This window comes from Manacus vitellinus, unplaced genomic scaffold, assembly GCF_001715985.3.
Source record: "Manacus vitellinus isolate BGI_N305 unplaced genomic scaffold, ASM171598v3 scaffold_2_pilon, whole genome shotgun sequence".
Lineage (NCBI taxonomy): Eukaryota > Metazoa > Chordata > Aves > Passeriformes > Pipridae > Manacus > Manacus vitellinus.
The window spans coordinates 35,340,472-35,358,127 of record NW_021940208.1 but is presented as its reverse complement, the minus strand read 5'-3'; the positions used below and the strand labels follow the sequence as shown (position 1 = coordinate 35,358,127).

General features: G+C 34.4%; 1 protein-coding gene across 1 annotated transcript in view; it reads left to right on the top strand.

Moving 5' to 3' along the window:
• The window catches only part of DACH1 (dachshund family transcription factor 1), a 341,631-nt gene that overhangs the window by 220,164 nt on the left and 103,811 nt on the right, over positions 1-17,656 (top strand). Inside the window, exons 4-5 of the mRNA XM_018071320.2 lie at positions 6,322-6,477; positions 7,048-7,220. Of these exons, the coding sequence (XP_017926809.1) occupies positions 6,322-6,477; positions 7,048-7,220 (329 nt within the window). The remainder of the gene's footprint in view (positions 1-6,321; positions 6,478-7,047; positions 7,221-17,656) is intronic.

Genomic DNA, 17,656 nt, shown 5'->3' with positions numbered 1-17,656 from the left:
ATTTTTAGGTAAATGTCGCACAGCCTGTAACTGAGTTGCTGAGCTTTCAGTTGTCTTGGACAGTTTCATAATTCATTAAATCGAATTTTAAAAAGCTTTTCTTGTGCTAATCTTTTTGATGAAATAATGAAGGATTAGTATAAAATATATATATCTTCCATTGTAACTGTAAAAAAAATTCTTTCACTTGTTAACTTATATAAATTCAGTATTTTCTGATTCAGCCTATACTGTGATATTCAGCATTTAGAATTCCATCTTATTTACTGGAATTAACAGTTTCTACTACAGGTTTTATTATCAGAATATAAATATGGAAGAAGGTGCGTTAAGTGGGCACAAATCTGGCTTATGGTGCAAAATGCAGTTGTGATTTCTTTGCCATTGCCACAAAACAAGTATGCAATAAAATTAAGACAGTGAATGAAGCAGTCAACATGATTGAGGCTATAAGCTGTTTTTCAGATTGCTACTGCTGTCAGCAAAGAAGAAACCATATGTGATTCCAAAGGTTCTTTTGGCTTCTCCTTTATATATTTTTGTGGGAAAATGTTTATTGAAGAGTAGTGTCTTTTTTTTTTTTTTAAGAATTCGGTGCTAGACATGTATATGCTCTGTTGTGATAATAGCAGAACTACAAATACCAGAACCATCACCCTACTATTTTACAGAAAATTATAAAACCTTTCAGTTATGAGGCCACATTGCTCATGGCCTATTTAAGAGCATAAGCATGATTACATAACAAGAAAATGTCCAAACAATACAAAATTTCATGTGGGGGTAAAAAAGAAAAGAAAAATCCTTATGTAGAGCCAAATAAAAGAAAAATCTTAGGATACGTGCTATTTTCCTGTGTCATAGTACTTGCTTTCCTGATCCCTTTGTGGTCTCAGAAGAAGGAGTAATGCATTTTTTTAAAGTATCAATAATATTAGACAGATATGGTTTACATATCGCAAAGGTTGGGAGTTTTTTTTTCTTTATTGATGTAGCAGTAGCATAGAGGTATTAGAAGAATACCTCTTTCTGTAGATGTCTGTCCTTTTTACAGTCTCACAACACTCTCATATTGCAGGTAAATACTACAGCTGATTTTAGGAAACTGAATTATACAAAAATCAAATCTCAAATTTATAGCAATTAAAAGTCTAAAGCAGCAGGATTTGATTTGGACCATTTATGAAACTGTTTCCTCACTGTCAGGAGGCTAAGATTACCAATTTTTAGCATGCTGATTATGCATATTTTCCAGTGGACATAAACAGCCTAGATCATAAATAGTCCACTTCGGAAAAATGAGCCAACACAGCTGATACTGATGCTTTGTTTGGTAATTGTTGCTGAGATACAAAGTGTTTCAGGAAACACAGAAGATAACAGAAAGATTAGAGGACTGAAGGAAGATCAGTAGCACTCAAAAAAAAATAAATTGTGGTTTGAGTTGTTAGTAGGCAATCAGGCTCTTGTTTGTGTTTTTGCTATGTGATATTGCTTGTGTATGTAATAGTACATGAAACCATCCCTTAGCCATGGGATGGGATTCACTTGCCTGAAAAAAGGCTTGAAGTGTTCTCTGGAATGCCATAAAATATCCACGTTTTCCACATGTAAGGAAAGGGAAGACCTGAGGGTCTGCAAATAGCCTACTTTTAAAAACCACCTATGATCAAGAAAGGTTTGACTTAGTTGCCCAGACGTATTTATGCTACTAGCTTAGATGCCCTCAAGTATCCTGCCTGATCTTCACCTGCAGGTGCTGTGTTATACTCACCAACCATATAAGACATGATTCAAATTATTTTGACCATCTCAGGTGTTTTGTGTTTAGGCCATTGAACTGAGTCTGGGAGAAGTGTTACTGTAGTCTCTGGAACCAGGAGATTCAGATTCAGCTGACAAAGGTAGGTCTGTCTCCCACAGAGTAAGCTCAACAAACAGTTCTCCAGAGTCCATTGGCTGGATCCCTGATGACTATCACAGGAATTAACTGTTCAGCTCACATTGTAGGAACCAAAATTTAAGTAAACTGAGTCCTAGTGGGGATAGACCAAGAATGGAAAAGTGTGCAAATAAGAATAGTGTTTGTAAAAATGAACCTAGTACATTTAGATAATTTGTTTGGAAAGCTGACATTGTACAGTGTGGTTTTCTGCTTAATTTTCTTTTTCTTGGCTGCATTACCTTCCAGTCCAGAATTGTTTCAATTTATTATTACCATCCTTAGCTACCTAATTGTGCTACTAATGAATACAAATAATCCAAGCATCAGGCTTTTACAGACCCACTTCAGTATACAAATAGTGGTTTGTTGTGTAACTGCTGATTATGGGAGAAGGTAACTCACATTATGGAAAATATGTGCTGAAATGTTGGTGATGAGGAAAGCAATGAATTCTGTACTACGCCTTTTTAATTATGAAAATGTATTGCCATTTTTGTTCCATTGGGTTGTCCATCATGAGTAAATGTGAGATCATCTGAGCCTGGTTTTTAAGCATGTGTACTTATATTTGGAACTTCATTTCAATTTTTTGAGTACTTGTATTAGCACTATTGCACATGAAATACGTAGTTGGCTATCAAATTGCCTATTCAAGTACATATGTATGGGGTTCGAGCACTCAACATTAAGCATTTGCATTTCAAAATTGGATCCCTTATGCTTGAAAGCTTTGAAAATGCTACTCTGTGGTCAGCCTAGTGCAGCATCAATTGAAATGCTGTTTGAATGCAATGTAGAGCTTCCAATTGCTGCTTCAGAAAGTGTTATGCTGAATCTGGAACACTTTGCATAATTTAATTAATTATGCCACTAAAAACTGATTTTCTCTCAATTTAAAGCAAACAGCTTTTATGAGGGTGAACTGAAGCACCCAGGGATATCAGGTGTCCAAGCTTTTAATCCTATTACAAAGACTTGACAACCACTGATGGAAACTGGAAAAACATAAGCCTCCAGCAGGGCAACAAGTGAAGAGGAAGAAGGCAACAGATTTTTAATACTCTTTGAAACCACTGTACACATTAAATCAAAATCAAATGTAAAAAGTGACAGAACTGGTAGCTTGCACTTTGTTGTGCAAGCAGTGAATAGTGTCTAAGGAATAACACTTGTTTTGCTTTGACATTAATGAAAATAACTGTTTCCTCTAAGAGGAAGAGCGTTCTGCTCAACTAGCATAAGAAAATCACAGGACTATTTGCGTCTGTGTCTGTTCACTTAAAGTGTTGAGGAGTACAACAGCCTGCAGTTTGAAAGTGGTTTCTAATGTTATGGATTGGATTCTGTCTATAAATCATTTTCCATGTAAATAAATCTTAACAGATGATTCCAGACTACAAGTATTAAAGAAACTGTCACTAGCTAAATGCTAGCCTTGATACTTCACTTTCTGAAGCTTGTCTTCTCTCTTCCAATTTATTATTGGGTTCAATATCATGCTAAAACAGTAGACACTGTAATTTTGAGGCAGAAGGGGGTACTGATTTAGAAAAGCTCTAATTTCTGAGTCACATAAGCAGAGCCATAATATGCAAACTATGACTGACTGTGAAAAATTCTGTGACCAGGTTAGGAAGGGTCACAGCAGAATTGACTCCATCTCCATATTGAACATCACCATGTAACATGAAATCAACTGCACTGTAGAAGATCTGGCTGATAAATAGGAAAATACTACTGAGAATTGACCAGCCCTATAAAATGCAAACAACTTCCTTGCTTATAATACTAACAAATATTCATATAATTACTAATATATATTTGTGTTCTTCCTATATAGAGAGATGACATATATATATATATGACAAAAATATCTCTCTCTCTGTGTATATATATATATATGTATATATATATATATATATGTATGAGACAGGGTACACCTGTCTCAAGGGGGAAACAGGAGCTAGCAGAGCTCGTTGAAAGAGCTTTAACCTAGATTTGAAGGGAGAAGGGGATGAAATCAAACTCATGAGAAATAAGCCTGGAGGAGGTGCACCGATGTTTGAGGGACAGTGTGTTAGCAAGGTCGTTTGCTCTGCCATCTCACTGAAGGTAGAGGATGGAGAGTCATGCGGTGGCAAAGACAGAAGGATTATCCATGTGTCTCAGACGCGTCCGAGAATGATCATGTAGGAATTAAGGCTTCTCGCCTTAAAAAAGGCAGTCAGATCAATAGTCCAGCTGAAGTGCATCTACAGCAATGCAAGCTGCATGGCCACCAAATAGGATGAGCTAGAAGCCATTGTGCAGCAGGAAAACTATAACATAGTTGCCAGCATAAAGACATGGTGGAATGACTTCCACAGCTGGAGTGGTGCAATGGATTGCTATGAACTCTTCAGAAAGGATGAGCAAAAAAGGAGAGGCAGTGGGGTAGTGCTGTATTTTAAGGAGTGAAATATGTATGTCACAGTGGTAAAAAGCAGAAAATTGGAGAATATAAAATTAAAAGGAAAAAAAAAGATTTTTTCCAGCTAAGATTTAGCTCCTTCACTGTGTGTTTAAAAGTAAGTTCATGCTTTTTGAGAGTGCCTGAGTTCTCAAAATACAAGAAAACATGTTCACTTATCGGAGGTGACAAGATTCAAATCATATATTAACCAGCTCAACTATGTACACTGCATAAAGGTTATGACAATTTCTTGTAAAATAATGAAAGTATCTCATATAATTGATTCTTTTCATTGTTTCGTAAAATTGCTTTGTTTGATAGCAGGAGAGTTTGGACTGAATTTTCATTACCTACTTCTGAACAATTTACACTGGGATTGAGACAGTATTGAGCTAATGAGTTAGAATTTATATTGAGCCTTAACTGTCTTCATGAAGTAACTAGGGAAAGAAAATCATGGCAATAATGGAGTATTTTTCATTATAAACTACGTTGTACAGCTTTTACAATCAGGTTTTTAATAGATCTAGAGAAATTAAATTGGAATTCTACCAACTTCTGTGCTTTTGTCATCCAGTGAAAATGATGTTAAAATATCTAAAGACTAATGGGCTTATCCCCTTTCTACTGGAGTACGAAGGAGGTGGTTATTCCTGTTGTTTTTCAGGCCCAGTTGTTCATTAATGAGTAAGATGTATGTAGAAAAACATTCAGGAATATGCACTTTGCTATAATCCCTAATGCTAATTAGAAATTGAGTATAGATTAAATACATCTTGACTGATGTTATCCTAAAGTCCTTATCAAGAGATATTCCCATGAAAATAGTAGAAACTTTCAAAGTCAGGAGGTTGAAATTGTACTCTACATGAAAAAGGAAGCAATCATATATTGCTGATGGGTATTTTAATAGTGCTGAGAATGCATGCATATATCCATATTTATTAATATATTCAAACATTGTATTGATTGTGTATGGTAAATAAACTCATACAATGAGTGTATAGATTACTTTCCATAAACATACATATACTCAATCTCAGCATTATACATTATACTACGCACTGTGAATAATATAACTTGTCTGATTGGAAGATTTTAAACTTTTCATTGCATATAAATATACAAATTAATAATGATACATGAATTGCTGTTGTCCTTTATATATAGTATATAGTACTGTTCTTTAATTGTATCCTGTTCTTTAATTCGGTGGGTAGTTTTTATGAGGAAGTCTGCAATAGTGAAAAAGGGTGTTCTGAAATAAATTAAATTATTTCTCGTCTCAATACTTGCTTGTCCACATTCTTCCTTGCTGTTAGTCTGTTCCACTACCAGAAGACTGAAAGAATCAATGTAATCCCTTACATTTTAATTAATAATATGAAAAAAAAAAGAATATACAAAATAGAATCATCAGCAAGCACATATGCATGCATGTTGGTGCCCTCAATAAATAAAATTTTTAGTTACTTCATATGTTTGTTTATCCACAAATACAGGGAAAAATATGTCTTTAGTTGAAATTTTAATTGGTATAACTGGCCATATTCTTTGGTTAGACATTTTGCAGGTGAAAATATTCTCTCATGTATAAAACAAATGCCATATATAGTTTTACTTGCTAAGTATGGGAAAAGTATATGTAAAATATACATGAATCACAGACTTCATGTGAGTGAACGTGACTATAACACTTCTAGGTTTGTGTGCTAAATATTAACTTTAAAAAGTTATCCTTACATACCTCTTTCAGAGGTTGGAAAAAAACCCTAAAGTCCTTCCCTAGCCCACCTATTAAAAAAAGAAAAAAAAATTGCCACTTGCAAAAAAATAGATTAGATTTCTGGCCTTGCTTCCAAATCCAGAAATTGAAAATTTGGAGTCTTCATTCATCCAAATAATATATATTCATTCCCCACAGGCAGCAGTGATGGTTCTTGGGATAAAGAAAAACTTCAATCTCCCCCCACCCAAGGATCACAGGCCTCTGTTAACCACCCCAGCTTGCCTGGACAGCATAATGTTCCAGTTAGCCATCCTCTCAACCCTCTTCAACAGAACCACCTTCTGCCAAATGGTACGGGTTGACATCTTTCAGCACTAACATCAGCAGTTTTCTAGTTCCTGATTTTTTTTTGGTTTTTTGGTTGTTTTTTTTTTGTTGTTTTTTTGTGTTTATATAAATAGGCAATGAAAAAATCAAGGATGTGGGGAATACTGGAATACTTCCTTTAAAGTATTAAGCAGGGGAAGTGGAGACAGTAAAGAACAAATATGTATGCAAGAAAATTGATACTTAAAATAACTGCTAACCTGTGCATCAGTGGCATAATAATGTATTACTAAGGCACCTTACAGCAGATATTAAAAACTATCATAAATAGCCATTGCTTAGCAATGATATACATTACACTGATATGAACAAACTAAGAGGTCTAATAGCCTCTCCTTGTGGCTAGAAATCCTCCACGGTTGCTAGGGATTCACCCATGCGTATCCCAGAAGAGAACTGACACAGAGCTGCTCTGTCCTGCAGTGTGAACCATCTTGTCACCCATCACTTGAATATTGTCCATCAGGAGAAAAAGAAGACAGTGTTCAAAAAAGATGCATAAACCTGTATCCCCTTTTTCTTTTCTCCCAACAGGATTGGAACTTCCTTTTATGATGATGCCCCACCCATTAATTCCCGTGAGCCTACCTCCAGCATCTGTCACGATGGCAATGAGCCAGATGAATCACCTTAGTACCATTGCCAACATGGCAGCAGCAGCACAAGTGCAGAGTCCTCCATCCAGAGTTGAGACATCTGTTATTAAGGTAATTATATATAATGATATATAAATATCATATATATAAATAATACCAAAACAAAAAAGCACAAAACTGTAACACACTCCCAACCATCATAAAGATGTATAGGTATCAAATGTTCTAAGGTAAGTCATAAAGTCAGTATATGCAAGAAAACCAAGTGTTGTGGCTTTGGGACCACAGTAGGCTGCTAGTGGCCAGTGTTGTCTCAGTTTCCCTCCCCCTCTCTAAATCAATGTTAAAGCAACACTTGAAGCATTTTCATACGAGATGCACAGCTTTGTGATTTCTCATTTCATAGTCCATAATCTAATGGCAACATTCCTCAAGATATCAAGGAAAAAATTACTCTTTTCTTAAATTAGAAGAGATTGTTCTTCCAACTTTAAAATCTAAGAATTTGAAGTGAAATGCAGCAAATTATCTGAAGAAAGCTGAAAGGCTTGATACTGTACCTCTGCAGAACCTAAGTCTGCCAAATCCCAGAACAAATTAGAGTGAAGTTGCACAGAGCAGACCCAGTAATCTGCAGGTCAGAACTGTAGTATTGTAGAGATATCTGTTATCCTGTGACTGTGTGTATTATTTTAACCATAGACAGTCCCAAAACAGAAAATTTTCCTTATCCTGGAGTTCCTTTACTTCTTAAAAAGTTTATTCCTGTAACTCGTCTAGTTGAAGAGATAGTTTTCTTATAATCTAGGTGAAGATTTTAAAAGTATCTAGCAATTTTAGGCTCTCTGAAACATTACAAACACTTTGTAACTGGACAATCATATACATATATATTTTTCAAATTCTTGCTTACTTAAGCATTTGTTTGTATTAATAATCTATATTATATATGTCTGTCACTTTTGAAAATTCAGCTATCTCATATTCATGCTAATATCGTAGCTGCCAACTTTTGCATAACTCCTGGCATAACTTCCTGTGCAAGTTGTTTGACAAACCAGGTTTTGTGTTCCCATCTGGTTTGGACATAACCATAATTTAAAAATATGTGGATTACAATGAAAGGTTTTAGATTACTAAATTAACCAAAATTCTCTTTAGAAAAGTGTTCTTACCAAGGGTTTCTGTAGAACCTGATGGAGACATTACCCAAGTGCTGCTGTGACTTCTTCAGTCAAGTCCTGTGACACACTGCCCGCAACACATTTCTCCTACAGCTACATGCATAAACACAAGTGTTAATCTGTGATCCAAAACTGATTTATAAATGTAAGATCTTGTTGCATGTAGTTATTTCAATAATACTGTAAGGGCTGAGGAACTTATTCTTGAGGGACTTTCCTACTTGTTCCTTCAGCCCCATTGTGGTATAACATATGCCTAGATTTATGTCCTCTGTTTTTATCTATGGCAGATGAATATGGTCATGTGGATAGAGGTAACATAGCCAAGTAATTATGTTTCTATTTTTTAATAATGAACAGGATTGAAACATAAACCCCAGGAACTTTAAAGCATGAGGTCATTGTTAGGGGATTTTCTTTCCATGAGGATAGACATAATGTCACTGGCAATTTACCTGTTCTTCACTAGGCATAGTCAGAGGCTGTGATTCAATGTCCATTGAATTATATGCACTGAGTAGTTGAACAGGAAACTGTAATCAGCATACTTTTTGAACCTTGCACTGGCAATGTAATGTTTATGAATAATAACTTATACTACAGTCAAAATAAATATCTTAGAGAATAAATGTAAGTGAGAAGGTCAAACCTTCTTTTTCTTTATTTTTACAGGAAAGGATAAATAGTGCAGTTGCTGTCTTTCATGAAACTGTTTGTTATTACGATTATAGCTTCTGGTTTTTTTACTGCTACATTTTTAAACTTCTTGGATTTGTTTTCATTATCTTTTGACTCATTTTTTTAACCATAATTTTTACTGAAATATTTTCTCCTCAGTGACAATATTTCCACAGGTTGTTTTGAAAAGTTTGTGAATCACTCATCTTGCAGTTAGTAGTTGTAACCTGAAAAGACAACATAGATTTGTGATTAGAATACAGGATGTTTACCAGTTTAAATTCTGCTTGAAAATTAGAAGGCCTATGAGAAATTTCTACTTGGAAAAGTATATCAGTAGTCACCATATCTAATTAAATAACAAAGAAGAAAATTAAGTTCTAGAAAATCTGAGTCTTCATATTATAAACAACCAGATTCATTTGATAGAATTGCCTTTGTGAATAGTGCCACTGTAGATGACTTGCTGACCTTTCCTTCCAATTCACCGAGTTCACAGCTAGTGCTGTTATCTTTAAATTCAGAAAGCTTCAAATGCCTTTCTATTACTGGGCAATATTTCGTTTCTTTGTGATAAGAAGTTGGAATAAAGCTGAGATCATGTACTAACTAAACATTTTATCCTGCTGTATTCAGGAGATGAGACAAAGACAAAATTACAAGGGAAGCCTTACAAAGCAACACCTTAGATTTGGCAGTGAACTCTGAGCTCTAAAATCTTCAGAATTATATTTCAGAAGAGTGTTGTGCCCTTTTGAACATGAGACAAACATTAGATGTCTTTTTGTAATGGAATGTTTAGATATATGAGTTGGATGAATAAGAGGAGAGCAACAACAAGCAGGGACAGCAGATTGTGATAGCAATGAATTGCAGTGAGTGTGACAGTTGTGACCTGGGGATGCTTTAGACATGAAGTGGCTTTCATCACCTGCCCATGGTTTCAAAGGCTCAGCTTGTTAGCAGTTTCGCTACATCAATTTTTTTCACTCAGCAGAAAGATATATGAAAATATAAAGGACATACCTCATATTAATAGCAACTTGAAATTACATTGTAAAAGTTAGAACAGAGCAGCATGCCAGAATCAAAAATTGCAATTTATCCATGTGTTACTAATACTTGTAGAAAAAATTAAGAATAAAACAGAAGAAACCAATACCTCCAGCTGAAAAAGTGACCGGTAGCACTGTAGTTTTCCACTGCATAATAAATATATCACACTAAATTTTGCTAACTACCTCAATATATCACAGCACTTGTTGTGTTCCACTAGTTTATGACTTCTTTTGTATCTATATATATAGATTCATATATTCCTGTTATCAATTAGCAGGAATTTAGTACTAATTTATTTAACAAAGGTAGCTGTTGACAGACTTTATTTTTTAGATAACTCAATTTATAGGACTATTCTGACATGAAATTTTATTTTAGCATTCATTCACTTTTTCTTATTTCAGTGGCAATATGTATGTGTTCCCGTTGATGTCATTTCACGTTATCTTTTTTTTTTTTGCTATAATATTTGCCCCAAAGTCCAAATAATAGCCAAAGAGAAGAAATATGTCACTGCCATACAGAAATGACTGAACAGAGTACATTTTAAAGTCTCAAGTCAGACTGGTGATGAGCAAGTTCAGAGAGCATACCTGAAAGGAAACAGACTCTAAGAGGAAAATGAGCAAGTTCACTTCAGGGAGAGATTGGGCAGCAAAGAGACTATAGAAACTTCAGCTTATGTCTTTTGTAACTGCTGTGTGAGCAGGCCTTGAGTTAAGTGCAGACTTTAAATACCAGAAATATTTGCCATTATAAGGTGTTTTGTGTAGAAGGGTTTACATTATTTACATAACTTACATTACTTTACATTAATTACATAACTTATTTTCCACATACCAAAATTATGACCTTTTTTTTTAATAGGATTAGATGAAGTACTTCTCGAAATTTTCTGGCACACCATCCTGTAGAGGCAGGGGCCATAAGAACTTTGAAAGTACAATTGTACTTGTAACTTGAAAGTACAGTTGCATATCCTGGATAGAAAAACCTTCCACTTTGCTGCTATTACCAACAAAGCAGATTTTTCCTGTACTGTAAGCTTGCAAAATCTGCCAGAATTGTCAATATATTGGTTATTATTGTAAAATCTTTTGATGTGGTTGTTTTCATGCATTGAATAAAATTAAATCCAAAACCTATGTAAAAGGGCCGTCACTAAATTTCAAAAGACATAAGACATAACATTAGAAAAATCAGAATGCCTGAAGAACCTTAATGTTACAGCATTCCATCCATATACTACACTTCAATTTTAATTTCACTACCATATACTGTATTTTTCTGCAGAAAAATTACCTCATTCACTGAATGGTTAGTTATCCTCTTTTTAATTTTTTAAAATTAATTGTCTGCCCCAGTCTTATTTAACCTGAATCCTGTGTTGAATGCAGAAGTTTTTAATGGACATTTGTGTGCCTTACAGGCAAAGCATTATGCAAAGGGTGGCAGCATTCCTATGAAGCTAGATATGCTGTACTCATTTTACAGAAAGGGAATGAGAACAAAATTGATTGTATCCCAAGCTGACAGAAATGCCCTTTTTGTGTGCCTAACCTGAAAAACACCAATTTTTCAGATAACTTACTATTTGTAGAGACATTTGTGCATCCAAAATAGAAATTTTCACATTTCTTTAAAGTGATTTTCTTGAATACAAGTGCGTGAAGAGGGAAGCTACTTTCATTTCCTCTTTTCTGATACATGAACTATGATCAAGTTTTCTTTACATAAGGAGAATTTTGATTTAAAATATTTAAATAGTAAAAGGTAATTGGTCTACAATAAATATTTTAGAATAAAAATAGGACTGCCAGCTCCTAAAAAATCTACTTTAACATATTGGGAAAGGAAACATGAAAATTGGGATATACCTATAAAGTTTGAAGTATGGTATAGACCGAAATAATACTTCATTTTCTTTTATCATAGCTGCAGAGAATATGATATCTTAAAACCATGTAGGAACTTGAACATAACGGACAAAATCTCCACATTAGTATGACTTTTTTTAAAAAAATATGTTACTATAAATATGTACATGCACATTTCTGGTTTTTTTTTTCATTTAGAATAAGTAAATCTTAGGTCAGAGCGCAGTTGACCTCCTTTATTAGGGCTTAACCATCTTTATATTAACCATTAATTAGTTCTATATATAAGATTAAAATTATTTATTTTAGCTTTTAATAAAGTTTTTAGATAATGAGCTTAGAGGATGCTAACTATATATGGTAGGCTGTAACTTGGAATAATGTCTTTTTTTAAAATTATATACGATCCTATTATTTCTTTTATCATACATGGTTCCGAGGTGCAGTTTCAAGCTATTAGCTTCAAATATATACGCTCATATGAATTAATTTGTGACATGTAAAGTGGGTATCTACACATAACACATGACACAGAGAAGGTAGTACAAATTTTCTGACTGGGAATTTGCATAATCACTTGTGCAACAGGGAACTATGTATGTGGTGTGAGATTAATTTGATGCAAAATGGCTACGAGGCAAGGTACAAGGGATGGGATTCATTTTACTGTCTTCTAGGGCATAGTTCATTGGACCTATTTTAGATAGCTACTTTAGAGTGAGGTGAGTTGTACCTTGGAAACGTAAATGAATAGGTGAAAAATGAGACTAGGGTGACTAGTTCAGATATAGACATTCGTAGTAAAGACAATGACATTTAGTTGGATGAATTCTTGGTGTTTGGCTGCATGTATGGTTTGGATTTACTTTGAGGGGTGAATTCCTAGTTGCACTTCTTAGGCTTACTTTTCAAGTAAGAATAGATTTTATAAATAGGAGAAAAAAACCAGAAAAAAAGTTTGCCAATAAGAAGTTACTAATTCAATTTGAGCAGAGTTTTTTGCATGTTTACATATTTTCATGTTGTACAGGTTTTTTTGTATACCTCAGAAGGATATTTTGTTCATTAGACCAAATATTCATTTAGAAAGTAAAATATAATTTATAAATTCAGTTGAAAGGATAAACGCACAAAGACCAAACAGTTGTCGGGACACTTTTAGGACAATCCTCAAAATCCAAAATTCTGTACTATGAGGCTCTGAGCCAGTTCCAGGAATGGGCCTGCTTCATCATGATTCCAAACTATTAATACCTTAGATGCTACTCTAGTTTTGCCAGTGCAACCAAGTTCTTTCTTGTATTCATAAGGATCTACTTTTGTTTATTTGCTTGCTTGCTTGCTTGCTTGCATGTTTTTAATCTCTGTAATAGCTTAATCCTATGACACTCACTTCTTGGCTAGGTCACTGTACTTTATGTACTGCCCATGATTTCAAAGGATTAGGCTCTCTGTTGTTCTGGAAGTACTGTTAAAGGATTTCTTGGAAGTCTCCTGTTCGGCTTCCTGTCAGTTAACTGCTGCTGCTATTTCAAATAATCTTGTAGTAAACAGGGCAATAAAAATCAAGCAAACTTTTGCCTGTTGATCTTTTTCTGCATTTTATGCTCGCAGTGTTCTTGTGATGGGAATAGCAAGGTAGGGTAAATGAAGAAACTAGAAGTAATGAATTGCAGAAATAAAAGTAAAATGGAAATCAAATTAACTTCAATTGATCCAAAAGATAAGCAAGTTCAAGATATTCACAAAGAGAGAAAAGAAAGTCTTATGTAAATATCATGGATTATTTTCTTCATAAGAAATAGATCCATGATTTAAAATAATAGTGCAATTAATGACAATACAAAACATTTAAACTCCTGAATTTTGATTGGGATTAGAAGTGACTTTGCAAGAAAAAGGTGAGAAAGATGAGTGCATCAGTGTGAAGTTAGCATGATCTTTAACCACCCAGTCATAGTAGATGCAGATAAGGAAATAGAAATGAAATTTTATTCAGTCAGTTTGATAACACATATATTATAGTAGTAATTGAGGAAGTTAAGAAATAGTTATTAGTCCAGTTCATTTTGCAATTCGTAAGTCTAAATTTTCATTTAGAGTCTCATAGTTTTTTTGACTAAAGGTGAATGAAAAAGTGAAACTGTAAAAGCAAAATACCCTGTTTGCAGAGAATAAAAAAGATAGTCAAGTAATTAATTTCTTTCACTCATTCATGTCAAATTAAATATGCTGTTTTACAAGACAATCATTCCTGGAATACATCTCACACAAAATAGGTCAGTAAGGAACTGAGGAAGGAAATCTGTGTTTTGATCATTGTAAAAGACATTATTATAATTTTACCACCAAAAAGTCTTGAAAGCAAGGTGCCTTTCTAGAAAGGTCGGAAATATTATAAACTGCTCCTGATTAACAGCTTTTTATTTTATTTTTTTTAAATTATATTAATACTATACAAAATAGTTTCTGTCATATATACTTTCCCCCCACCATGAAGTTAGATTGCCCAAGGACACTGTGGATGCTCCATCCCTGGAAGTGTTCAAAGCCAGGCTGGATGGGGCTCTGAGCAATCTGGTCTAGTGGACAGTGCCCCTGCCTATGGCAGTGGAGTTGGGCCTAGATGACCTCTAAAAGTCTCTTCCAACCCAAACCATTCCATAAGTTACCGAAAGTATTGAAAAGTATGACTCTGGAAATAAGTTATTTTATTCTCTGCACTTCAATGACTTACAGCATAAACATCCTTAAAGGAATTAGTTCAACACTGAAGAGCATCAAGACAACTAAATAGTTTAAAAAACTTATATACCTCTAACATATAAGACTTATCTGCATGTCTAGAGCTCAGTCCATGACTAAAATTAAAGCATGACTAAACCCAAGACATGAGTCTTGTGTAGAAGTAGACTAGAACAAAGGAAAAAGCTGAGACTGAATACCTGTAGGAGAGAAATATGCAGGAGGTGAAGGCTGTACGTGCAAAACCAGTTGGTTGTTGGAAGAAGGCATATTCAAACATTGTCAGAAAGATTCAAGAATTTTGTCACTAAGGAACAGGAATGGCAAAGAATAAAGAATGTTTGTGGAAAGACTGAGGTGGTGACAAACTAGAAGATATCACTTCCTTTTCTGGCCTCTTAGGAGCAGAAGGATTATTCCTACCTATGTTATCTGAAATGTCTTCTCTTCCATATTGATATAGGGACCAACAGCTAAACTCTATCAACTTTGTGCTTTGGTATATTTTGAGGAAGACTTTTGGTAATGAGACAATTCTCAAACAGTGAAACGTGCTGCTGGAGCAGAAATAAAATAGGCAAAAATAGAGATTAATATTGAATAACTACCTTTGTGACCTGGCAAGAAGAAAAAAGATATATGATATAGGGAAGAAAGTATTTATCTCCTGGATTCCATTACTGATACATTAAGATAATTTGTAAAAAGAAGTTACTTGAAATGGACTTTTGGAATGAGATTTTACAGTATTTACCTGTTTGAGAAATGTAGAAAAATGTTGTTAAATCCATCAAGACACTTCTGTTTTACTTGGAGAGACCAGGACAGTGTGATGTTGTAAATATGTGATATTCTGGAATAAAATTGGAGTGGTTTCTAAGTCAATCTCATAAGTTAAAATTTCTGACAGTTAGAATTTTTTACCTGTTTTTTACAGCATAAAAAAAAATACCCAGTGTCACAGGAACAAGTCTGTTATTTATGAAATGGAATTGATACTGAAGGTGTGTAACTTGTAAAGAGCATGAGAAAGAGCATTACAATTCCTTAGAGTGACCATTTCTTATATGGCAGGAGCAGTTTTGGAGAAGGTAAATGTCAGATCCTTAAATGCTTAGGATTCATGATTTGGATCAAATTCTAAAGAGTACCAAGCTAAGGTATCTTTCAAATTTGGCCTTTAAGAGTTTGTTACCCATTGCTTAGTATAGCCTCCTGTTCTGATACCTAATTGAGAGTCTCAATAATTCTGAAATGTTGGTCAGCCATATGCTAAATCGCTACATATTACCTAAATTGTTCACACTACTTTTTATTTGTGAGTATCTGTAGGAAGAAATAGGAAAGCAAAAAATAGAGAAAAAAAGTAGTGAGAGAGGGTTATGTTTCACAAACTATAAATAATTCTTGTTTTCTAGTAAATATTGTCAATAGAATTTTGAAAGCTATTCAGGTCATCAGCCAGGAGGTGCAGGGGTAGTATTTTTGGCATCCTACTGACACTGCAGAAGGCAGTGGAGGTCCTGTTTTATCAGCCTGATGGGGACATCTCAAAACCCCTTGGTGCCACAAATGGCTCAAATGTGAGCAGCTGAACTGAGCTGTAGGTATCTGGTTTTGGAGGAGGCTCCATTGACTTTATGGTCTATATCTCAATTGACTGAAATGGAAGACAACTTACCTTTGAGGTGGGCCTCTTTGCAGAGAATCCTACATACAAGTGTCTCTGAAATGTCATCTCTCACTTGTACGTCAAAACTGCATTTAGATACTTAGATTCAGATTGCAGAATCAGAATCACAGAATACTCTGGGTTGGAAGGGACCCACAAGGATCACCAAGTCCAGCTCTTCAGTGAATGGCCCATATGGGGATTGAACCCACCATCTTGGCATTTTTAGCACTATGCTGATTTCAAACTGAACCCTGCACAGTTTCCTTCTCATGCTTCATTTTAGCAAAGTCACACAAATTTTATTTATTTATTTGATTATTTGTTGGGAGACAACAAGCCTAATTACAGTACAAATGAACAACATATTCTCTAGAAATATCTGCTCCTGGGAGTAGGCAAGTTTAGTAAAAATACTAGGCAGCAGACAGAATTCTAGGTGATTTCTGTGACCGGGATTATAAGGCAGTAAATTCTATTTCTTTGCGGTGTCATGCAGAGTTACTTGTACAAAAGTGGCATGTTGCAGAAGTGACAAAATAGCTCTGATCTGCATTATTTAGTGAACACATTTTTGCACATTTCCGTTTCTGAAAAATTTTAAAGTGAAGTCTAAATGTAAAATTAATATTATACCGCAAACCGGATTCATCTTTTCTACACAAAATCTCTGGTAAGAAGGACAAGGTATATTGATATTAAAGTGCCATTAGTTTATCGCTATGATGTTTTAGAGATACAGAGTATTTCAGTTTATTCTTTGTAGCATTTCCATTTATATGTAGCAGATAGTTTGGTAAAGACAAAAAATTGCTGTAGACTATATTGCTGATTGTGGAACTATGAAACAAGGATATAAAACATTAGTTAAGTTGCTAAATTGATTTATTTTACATTTCTGCATAGTTCAGTCCCATGTTTTATTGGAATTAAAGGATATTTTACAAATTAATTGATAAACCCTGTATATATAGTTTACTCATTGGGTTTGTCTATTTCGTATTATATGAGAATAAAACTCATCTGTTTTGTTTGTTCAGTAATTATATTTTGGTGTTCCGTGCATTCCTTTTGCTCGCTCCATCTCATAATACATTCTGTAAAAGCACACATAAATAAATAGGATAAACAAATTAAGCTGTTTAAATAAATTAATTTACTCTGCAGCTCTATATTCAAATCTTATGTGCTCACTGGATCTCATTTTAATGAAACCATTCTAAGAACAATACATTGTATGCCGAACAGTGAAATCATATATTAAATGAATGATTAAATATACCGTGTTCCAATTTATATCAAATCTGTATGCTGTGCATGCTTAAATCCTCC